At 33.8% G+C, this 11136-nt stretch overlaps 2 protein-coding genes across 3 annotated transcripts in view; both read left to right on the top strand.

The window, feature by feature from the left end:
- The first annotated feature begins 1086 nt into the window (after positions 1-1086).
- Positions 1087-5418, top strand: LOC113237310 (fungal protease inhibitor-1-like). The gene is made up of 3 exons (XM_026473709.1): positions 1087-1197; positions 3806-4005; positions 5076-5418. Exons 2-3 carry the CDS (start codon positions 3807-3809, stop codon positions 5192-5194), a joined length of 318 nt encoding a protein of 105 aa, XP_026329494.1. The 5' UTR covers positions 1087-1197; position 3806; the 3' UTR covers positions 5195-5418.
- Positions 5419-6070: 652 nt separating this feature from the next.
- Positions 6071-11136, top strand: part of LOC113237442 (sterol O-acyltransferase 2) — a 36088-nt gene continuing 31022 nt past the window's right edge. Inside the window, exon 1 of one of the 2 annotated variants that reach the window (XM_026473919.1) lies at positions 6071-6134. The gene's annotated coding sequence lies outside the window, so the exon portion shown is untranslated. Of the gene's footprint in view, positions 6135-10357; positions 10411-11136 lie in introns of those variants that run through there. The other variant, XM_026473918.1, reaches the window with a different exon arrangement.

Genomic DNA, 11136 nt, shown 5'->3' on the forward strand with positions numbered 1-11136 from the left:
TATTCCGATTGTAAAATTATAAAAGTTATTTATGTTAGACAAGTTTTAAAAGTATGCATTGTAAAAAGGAAGTAATGAAGTTTCCGAAAACAAATTAAATTGCAGCCAACCTGTTGCTAACTGTAATACTAACTAAGCTGCGTGAAAACGAGTTACTGATAAATAAACACCGAATACAACATTAATCATATTTAGCATATAATTAAGAGCTCATTCAAATTACAAGTCTACGAAAAAGAACTGAACTTCTAACTAAATAAATACTAACGTTTTATAAAAAGGTTTTTTATTCACAGAATTCTAAATATTTATTTAGAATTCTGTGAATAAAAAACCAAGACCCGCGGCGGCGACGCTTCGTGCAAGCTTCGAACGCTATATCGAACCTTTGCTACAAGGGTAATTTTTTTATACAAACGTTGAAGTCTTTCTGGACAGAAACGAATATACATTTTCGCTTACAATAGTTTTCGATAACATATAAATTCATTTGGAGTAGTATTACGTTAGTATGATTTTTCGGAACTTTAAGCATTTCATTTGGCTGTTTCCGTATATTTATTTTGACAAAAATTTCAGATAGCTCCTATATAACGCAATAATATTCATATCTTAAATAAGCTCATTCTTAATTTACTTTTGGGAGCATTTATTACTACACATTGTAAAATAGTTTTAGATTGAAAATTTATTGGTAGTGACAATAAATGCTGCAATGCCTTAGGCCTCAACATGCCTTAGCAATTTCACGATAAACCTACTCATAAAATACTTCCCTATCTGCCTACACAATATAGTTAAGTCGTAGTTAACCTACTAAACTTTTTGCTTGTGCCGATTTAATATGCAAGTTGCGGATTGCAGTCATATTAAAGAACGCTCTTATAGTTGTGGAAATGTTTTGCATATGTTTTTTTTTTATTTCAACGTTCCGAGGACAAGTTTCGGTATACCATCACTTTCACCCAGTATTACCTTTTTGTATAAATAAGATAATAAGTTCCGCGAAACTTATCGCCCCAACAACAAGTGAAGATAAAGAACAAAGTGGGCAGATACTTACGAACGGTGGGATCAAGCGGCAAATAAACAACGAGGGGTTATCTCCAGCTCTTATAATTCTCGCTCGCAGCTTTTCGCTTCGCATTCCCGTACAGATCTTCGTCCTGTTTTACACGAATTTTCCTCACATACAAAGTAAGTATTTTCTATAATAATATCTAAAGCCCTTACATTGTCACTATATAAAAATCTAACACTGCATATACATTGTAAATAATGAATACTTAAATGTTACTTTTGGTGGTGGTGGCATCTGTGACTGTAGAAACGTTTGCGTCATTCATTATAACCGTGGGGAGAGTGGAAAAAATAACTGCATGAAAAAAAAATTGAACACAAACATATTTTGCACGATTTAATCTTCACTGGATTCGCGGAGAAGGAAATTAATTTACTTCCAGTTTTATATTCATTTTAATTAATTCAAATTAATTTTTTTTCTTATCACATTCTTTTCTCTTTGCGACACCAAGCAAAGTTTGCAGCGAAAACCTAATAAATAACCTTTATAACTTTCATCCATTGCTCTCTAGATATTAACAGAGTGATGCTCTTCAACTTTTTATCGTCTCCCGGAAACACGGTAATGACTTAATATCTTTTTTGAATAAAAATAGTCATAGCTCTCATTTTGATCGTTAAAAATTATATTTCAATGTTCTAAACTTCCTATTATAAGATATTGTCCCCTCTGGATGAAATAAGTCTGAAAGTATTAAAAGTAATTTAAGTACCATTTGATCCGGAATAGAATTTCGTTAAAATGTTAAAGAGGAAAAAAAAATATTTAAATGTGTCGTTATCGACATTTTCGTGCCGTTATTTATTTTGTGATCACGCATCAGTATCATGTTAAACGTGTGATTTATATCGCCGTACCCTTAATACCAATGCCACGTAATCTAGTTATGCATCTGCTATGTTCCGTGTTATTTGTATTTACCGGATCGGAGTTGACATTAAGCTAGGTGGATGACGAATTCCATAACTGCACAGCGCAGACGCTGCCTATTATGTCACATACGTAATTATTTGTTCCAGTTTTTTAAATTATTTTATATTATTATTCTATTCTAATACTGAAACGGGTTTATAATACCAAATATACAAAACACACCTTTCGTAACGACGCAGTGCTACGCGTGTTTACGTCCAACTCTTTCTTGACCGTTATCTATTAACCTACGTATCAATAAAACAAGCATTCTGGACATTTAACGCTTTTAATTTATTTGAAAATTAGCATAGACCGTATTGATAATATACATTCGAAAGTCATTGTAACATTTTCATCGTTTTCACTTCCGAAACCCACCATTAATATTTTTCGTTTGCGCACTACGTCCAATTTGTATCAGTTCCGAATCCGAGAAACGACGGTCCGACATGTCACAGGTGTCTGACATGTCACAGGTGTCCGACCTGTCATTTTATCTCTAGGTGTACAAACGATATCCGTATTTTCTCGGATTTGAATCAGTGCACAAGCGACATCCGATGTGGGTCCGAGTTTTCTAGATTTGTAAAGTCTCGGATTTGGAACGAATACAAATCGGAGGCAATACGTAAACGCGCAAAGGTTAAATAATAATAATAATAACGCACACACTCAACATTGCCCCGCACTAGGGAATCCCTGTATCGCGGGTGTCATGGACACACACATAGACAACCACAAATGGACATAGTTATGCAAACTATAACCATTGTAGTACCAAATAATTGTAGGCCGTACAAATAATTCTTCCAGCCCGGGAATCGAACCTGGGACCTCTGCGTGGCAGTCCGGCGTGGTAACCGTTCGTCTACGAAGGCAGTCATGCAGGCAGTCAATGGCTTTCGCGGCATGTTTACCGGCCATCTAAATTCTGGAAAGCTATTTTTCCAACCTCTTGACGTCGAGTTGCGGAAACTAGCCCGTTGCACCAATACTAATACCAAAATTTTCCAACCTCTGCCCAATTGTACATTCTGAACACGTATACAAACCGTACCGTTATCTCGATCAACGTCAGCTATGTATCCAATTGTTTACAGATTTGTAGACATCATCCAGGGATAACCAATTAATCAAGTCAGAAGGAAGGTGTGTTACAAAGTAGAAAGCGAAACTAAAATTTCCATTGCATTTATAGCAGTGCCGTGCGGCTTTTGCATTTAATTAAATAACTCTTTAGTTTCCAACGGAGCGGAATATGCTGGAAAAACAATGTAGATAAACTTTTAAGCCTATTATCATGTAATTGCGCTTGTCCGATGAGGTGGAAAATTCGCGTTTGTGAGTTATATTATTAATAAATATTTCCAGTAATTACTATACCGCACTAAAACAAATTGTTTTTATTTTTTTAACCGACTACAAAAAAAGGAGGAGGTTCTCAATTCGACAATATTTTTTTTGTACGTATGTTACGCGACAACTATGTATATTTGTGAAGTAATTTCGATGATTCTTTTTTTCGTTGGAAGGAGGTTACCTCGGTAATGGTCCCATTTAAATTTAAAGAAAATATTCCACCTCTAAGGGTGGCAAACTAGGGAATAAAATAACTTTTGATGTCGGTTTTTTTACTACTTTTATGATACCAAGTGACGGAACGAAGAAGAGCTCTGCTACTATACCTCCACATACATATATATATATATATATATATATATATATATATTAGTAGTAGCAGAGAGATATATATGAAATAAGTAGAATGGAAATATATACGAGTGTGTGTATTTTTATGATTTTCAGAATGAAAGGTGTCCTAATTTTGGTGTTACTGGCGTGCGCCATGGCATTTACGTACGGAGACCTCATCTGTGGCAGCAACTACTGCAAGCAGCACCCCTGCTCCAACCCAGTGACGGCTAGCAGCTGCCAAAAGCCCTCTGAGTACCGCACAAATCACTCTGGACAATGCGCTTGCTGTCCCGCATGCGTTACTTTGCTCTGTGAGTATAACATATACAATATTTAAATTTTTTTTAATTTATTTATTCAATTTCAAAAATAAATCTTACAAAAGGCGACTCTTCTTAATCGCTAGGCAAAAACTTAGTGGTTTAACCACCTAGCGAAAAGCTGACAAACTCGACACTTAACTTACTATTCACTATAATATTAATTAGTTCTAGATCATATGGCTACATTTAAATAACTGCAATATCAGTGGCGATGCGTGAAAATTGGATTTAGTAAAGTCATTTAGGAACAAAACAAAAACACACTTGCCTTAACAAGTGGCGCCATAGCGACAATTAAACCCGGCACTTATTAGCACACGAGGTACTAGTAGGTTTCACTGGTTAATTATTCTACACGTAAAAGTGAGCACAAAATGTAGTAAATTACTTTAAAATATTTAAAATATTTGATACGTGAAAAATTGTAGGTAAGCCGGTGGGAATCGAGTTATTTCTTATATTAGTACAAAGCAAGATAGTACTATCTTCAAAACAGTTCCGCATTTCTTGACATCACCTTCAATGTCACTTAGCACTGTGCCTGGTAGATCGTTCAGAATTTTTGGTAGCATGTAATCCGACCTGCGCATTCCATATACGTTGTTGTACCCCGGCAAAGTACCTACATGTTGAAATGATCGTATACGAACTCGTCGTCGATCGTATATGATCCTGACATACGTATAGCATTTTAGATTTATCAAATACAATTAATACTCTTTATCCAAACAGTAACCAAATAATTTGTCATAGTTATCCTTGAAGTATTATCTTATATTTATTATTATATTTATTATCGCATATGTAAACTCCAGCTAAAAATTTGATATACGCAAATGTAAAATTACCTTCTATAGTCTATATACACAAGTAATAAAATAATGGAAACATTTTATTGTTTACACCACTCGTACAAATCACAACAATCCTATTAAGTACTTGTTGGTGATTTTACCCCAATGAGATAATCGGAAAAGATTAAGAAGACAACGAGCCAAATCCTTTTATCGTTACGAACAAAGAGGATAAAAGTTAATACAATTCGCTTTTTTTTCCAGCCGAGGGCGCTGCGTGCAAGGCTTACAGCAAGGAGTTGGGAGAAACCCCCTCCGCTGTGTGTAAAGAGCCCCTCAAATGTCTCGCTAGCGTCTGCACAAAGGCTTCCACAAGAGTTTAACTTTACACTTCATTACATAATGTAACTATCTTACGTTACGTACCTTAACTAAAACAGATGCCTTCATTCGAAACAATAAATAGGTCACAACATTATTTTATGACATTCTTTCCAAGCTAGCTAGCCTTAGAATTCTTTTCAAAACAAGCTTGACAGCTATCTATTTCAACAAAACCCAAAACTAAAACAACGCAAGATTGGAGAATTCATATACTTATATTATCTTATCGAATGCAACCATGTCTTGAAGACGGTTTACCCTTTTCAATGGACGTGTAGTTTTTGACAAAATAATGGTTTTAGTTGGAATAGGTATCTACTACAACTATATTAACAAAAAATTTGGTTGACGTTGCTTATTAAAATTTTGTAATATTTCAATGTTTTTTTTTCAACCTCATCTTACAAAGTGTCTAAGTATGTATAGCAACTATACTGACATTATCATTGTCTGTAAAATAATAGTGTCTATTCTGATAAAAGCTGTGACGGTGTGACCTCCTTATACCGTCATCCCACCTTTTTGTATCGCGTCTCTCCATTCGTATCGTATCGTTTTTTCTTCTTCTACTCATATTTACATTTAAAATTGTTCCATTTTACCTCGCATTCTGATTTTGTTTCTTTCCATCGTCACTCTCTGCGCGACCGCGGTAGCGAACAGACCGTTATTTATCTTTTTGAATCGTTTACTAGCTATATTTATACAGTTTACATTTTAAGTATATTTGTTAAAACCGATTAAATATATATAAACTGGACTTTCAACGTTTGAATTGCTAAATTTACTAAATAAGATGTTGGAGGCTGCGAGGCTGCGGAGGCTATTACTGCTATCCAGGCTACACACCTTTACAATCCACCAGAACGCCCCCAGCACCAGCAGCACCTCCACAAAGCTAAGAAATTCCTTTCAAGTCTCCAGATAAGTTGAAGACTGGTACGTACAAACAATACGATCGGTGTTCTCCACTCGAGTCACTCCGCCCGCATCAGTTGCTCTTCTATTTTTCATAATATCCACATCAAATTCCCGTAGACTGGAAGCCAAGTATTGCAATAGATTATTCAATAACATTGTATTTTAGATTTCATGGGGAACAGTCATATTTTTCGTTTTGCTGAACTGTAGAGTGAAAAATATTTTTTGGATATTAATGTATACACGAAAAGATTTCATTTCCGTCCTATGTCCATTCTGCGCGGATACACAAGAAATACAGAATTCAATTCATACAGTAATAATTAAATTATGGGCAAGCTCGCCTTGTATCAGAAATATAAGGTTGTTATTTCCTTCGCAGGTCAGCATTTCGTTCTTTCAAAATACACTTTATTTACATAGGAGCATTATAGCAGTGTGTTGAACAATAATTCAAAATCCTTGACACATGGCTCTGCAGTATAATATTCATAATAGAAGGTTATTACATACACAATATAACGTATATTCGTCGGTACACAACAACGCAGATGCGGTACATCACAAACATATTGTATGCCTTTGTAGTTTTGTTTCAAAATGTATTTTTAATGAAATTTCCTTCATGACGTGTGTTTTTTGTTCTAAAGGCCTTTTCCTTGTTTATGATCATTGAAAGACTACCTGTGAAACCATTTGGCGGCCTAATGTAAGTGTGGAACGAGAATGAGAGAGGTTATTCGTGTTTCTTATAAGGTTCAACATTATCCCAAGACGATGTTTTCGACACATTTAAGAAAAGTTATGATGTTGCCTTTAGGCTAAGAACTGTGAAACTGTGAACTACATCGGAATACAGTGACACCTAAAAATAAATTTAGTATAGTCATGTAATTCAGAAAGCAACTTACTAGTTTATTTAACTCATAGTTTATTTGAGCTCTCCTATCTGCATAACAAAACAATACTGCTGCGAAAAAAGATCTGGGGCTCAAACAAATAAACAAATGGTTGTGTAGTAACATTCTGTCCTTGAATGCAGTAAGGACCAATTTTTTGGGTTTTGCTAATTATAAAAATACCCACCTTGTGAGAATTTATAAGAGTCCACAACTGTGACAAAAATCTTACAGACTCTAATGAGCCTTGTACTTGCCCGTGTTAGAGGATCCCGGAGTTATTACTAAAGTACTAAACTCTATTATAAAGGGAAGTCAATTATCTAAAGAATTCAAAAGCAGAGTTATAGTAAACCAAGTTTTATTTTAATATAGGGTAAAACAAATGTCAATTAACAGTATAACAGTAAACCTAAGTAATTAAAACCAGAATCACTACCAGAAACATAATTCAGTTTTAATCAATTATGCCAGCATTAAACTAACAAAAAAAAAAATGTTACAAGTGATTTAAAAATAACAGGATAGACAAATGAAACTAATAGCACTATTCCTTCAACTCAATTAGTTTTAAGTACTGACATGTTTTAAGGTGCTAGTTAATACAAAATTATAGCAAAATGCTAAAAAAAACTAATTAAAATGGACGAGTGAAAACAATAAGTATTTATAACGGATTTCATACGTTTAGGTACTGAATCTATACCAAAGCCCAGGGACATTGGTCCTATTTACACAACACAATTACACAGTAGCAAAGCAGTAAAACAAGTTACAAAAAAGGTACTTAACTTTTCCTGGTTCAGGGTTCGGCACTTTTAATAATGAGCCACCCCAGCCTTACATTCCTTTTTATACCCTTCAAAACCCCCTTTGAAATTTTACTCATACACACACTATTTTGGCCAATCACAAAACAGTAGTCGTTTACATTTGTACCGTGCTAAAGATAATTAAAACGTTTACCTAATAAGTTGTTAAAACATATTTAAAGAATTGTAACTATTATATAAACCTCGTAAATGTTTTAATTTAGCAAATATCATCAATTTTATGTACCAAAATATCAGCCAATCACAGAACAGTATTGTTTGACTCACTTGGTTGAACATTAATTTAAAATGTTATACATTACAAAGTTGTAAACATAATCTTCGTGAATACTATATTTAGTATAATAATTATACAAGATTCGCAGTCGTCTAGTTTAGCTAAATATCATTAATTTTAGAAACCATAACATAATAGTCCATAAAAAGTTGAACGAAAACGGAACTTTTCAAAATGCAATTGTGTAATTGTTATAGGCAAATTGTGATGTATTATTTCAAACAGTCAATTAAAATTCAAATAAGAATTATGAAACCATAAAAATGAACTGATATTATGAATTTTATAAAATTAATGTTTTACAAAATCTGTTGCAAAGCAGACTGATTTACAGAGACATCTATATTTTTTTACGAGGAACCAAGTGCCAACTTATAGATAAATTTTACGCAGAATTTGTAGATCGCGTTATTTAATGCCAAAATAAAAATGCTATCAAATGCCAAAATAAAAATGCTATCACCCGCGCATACAAAGGGTTGATCAAACAAAATACCTAGGTATCATCTTGGATCAGCGTCTCTCGTGGTACCCGCACCTCGAACATTAACAATGAGAATCAGGAAACTAACCTGGATTTTCAAATCACTGAGGTATGTCATGCCGAATGGGGCACTGATCTAGCTGCTACCAAAGTTACTACTAGGGATCTCCTTAAAGAGATTTATGTTTCCCTTGTACAATCTATTACTGCATCCCTGTCTGAGGTGGTGCAGCAAAATCTAAATTTATTCAAATAGAACGAGCACAACGTGGTTTGATCAAAACAATTATTTAAAAAAAAAGGATTTATTCCACTGAAAGTTTGTATCAGCTGACAAAACTAACATCTGTTAGGAAACTTCATGTAGTGTATAGACACTGTAATAAAACAACATAAAAATTTGCCATATGAACCTGGGGTATTAGGTAAAAGAAGAAACTATAACATAGCGCTGGTACCAAAAATCAAAACTACTGCGGCTAGTAGACAGTACAAATACAGGACCTCATATCTATATAATAGTTTAAACAGAGAACTGGATCTGTACAAGAAAATAGTTCGTGAATTCAAGTTAGCAATTACAAAATGGCTCGAAACTAAGTCATATGAGGAGATTGAGCAATTATTATTACAAGTTTGAAATATATGTATAAATAAATTAACAAGTAAACATAAAATTTATACTATATCAGTATATACATGATATATATATAATGTAAATAAATAATATAAATATATACAAATTGAAATTTAATTTACATATATGTTTATAAAAACTTATAATACTACTGTTATTTTAGTAACTTCTTATATACGAGACAAGCAATTGAAATGATACTATCTAACATGGTATGACAATGTATAATTTTGGATATTGTACGTCCATCGGATGGATGACATTCCACACAATTGCACACCTACAGATACATATACACATACTTGCACTCACACACACTAACAATTAGGTTAATCTAGTTTTTAGTCTGAAAAGTTAAAAAATTACTGTAATTAGTGAAATTTGTATTAGTTGTAAGACCAGTTATAGTAGATTAGTTTTAGTAGAGAAAGTATTATGTTTCATCATCTTAAAATTATATAAGAGCAAGATTACGATTAATATTATAGAAGAGCGATGTTTCCTAACACAGGCCCTAACAAGTCTAAATGGAAACATTCGCCTCTGTACTATGTCCTTTAAAATGTCCTTTAAGTTAGTTTCTTTTTAAGATACCATGTGACAGGACGAACAAGTCGTACGCGTGGTGGTAAGCGACACGCCTGTGCGTAGTAGTTGCATTGCCACTCAGAGCTTTAAATCGCAAAGAACTGAGGGGCACTGCCACTGCGCCCGTCACCTTGAGACATAAGTTTACAAAGCCCATGTGCATGTGATTTCACGAGCATCCTTACTCTTCAAACCCGGAACGCAGTAATACTCACATTACCTACATTTACGCTTGGCGGTAAATGTAGGTAAGGTGACAGTACCTACTTCCCTGGGTGAACTCTTATTTAACCATTCTATCTGCATAACAAAACAAAAGTACATGGGTAGATTTCCGTGGTTTATTATAACAAATGTACAGGACATTCTAAAATTCAGCCCCATAAAAGGCAGAAGTATTACATTGGCTTTTTTTCCACATTGCGCAACCTTTTTTGTCGGATTATTTAATCGAAGTCACAAGGCGTATTGAGGATTTATGACCCAAGAATGTCGCAAACAAAATGGCTACAGAAGAAATATATTATATTAGTATATCAGGAAAATTAAGTTCAAATACCAGGAAATAAACAAACAGTAAGTAACAATAAAGAAAGCAATAATTCTTAGATAAACATGTATTGTATTTAACATACATCTCTATAATCTAAATTTGTTTCAATAATAAGAACTGTTACAAATTCATTTCATTCTCATATATGTTTAACAGCGAACACTACTAACTACTACTACTTACTTACCTACTCTTACTTACTTACTTACTTAACTACTACTTGTAGAGACAACTTTATTCTTGAGTTACAATAGGAAAATGTATCAATAGATATTTCGGTTACAGTAGGTAGACATTCGACAGCTGACATGTGAAAAGTAAAACAACGTATAAATGAAAATTCGCCCACTCAAACAGTTATGTTGTATGTACCACGTATACACACGAAACGCATTGTTTCAACCTCCTTAATGTAGACAACTACTGAATTTTGCCCAGTAAATGTAAAATGACTCTTTTGAAGTCAAAAGTGATCCTTCACCTTATAGCCAAGCATGACCCATCGCCGATTTCATCGTAACTAACTACCAAGTGAGATTGTAGCCAAATGAGATAATATAATCATCGACACACCCAATAGTATTAAATTATTTAATTAACTAATAAGTTATATATAGTAATATTTAATTAAACAAACTAGTAAGAGCTGTCTAAATGAGCTTTTCCATCAGACAGCGGAGACGAAACGAGTAGACACGGGGACTGAAATTTATATGGCAAAAATTCAATTCTCTCTCTGCGCATTTTCA

This window comes from Hyposmocoma kahamanoa, unplaced genomic scaffold (genome assembly GCF_003589595.1).
Source record: "Hyposmocoma kahamanoa isolate Upper Pololo Valley unplaced genomic scaffold, ASM358959v1 93, whole genome shotgun sequence".
Classification (NCBI taxonomy): domain Eukaryota; kingdom Metazoa; phylum Arthropoda; class Insecta; order Lepidoptera; family Cosmopterigidae; genus Hyposmocoma; species Hyposmocoma kahamanoa.

Bases quoted from the DNA above. Each gene is read 5' to 3' on its own strand.
- LOC113237310 (XM_026473709.1), top strand. From the start codon at position 3,807: ATGAAAGGTGTCCTAATTTTGGTGTTACTGGCGTGCGCCATGGCATTT. The intron at 4,006-5,075 runs GTGAGTATAACA...TTTTTTTTCCAG, and splicing joins CGCATGCGTTACTTTGCTCT to CCGAGGGCGCTGCGTGCAAG.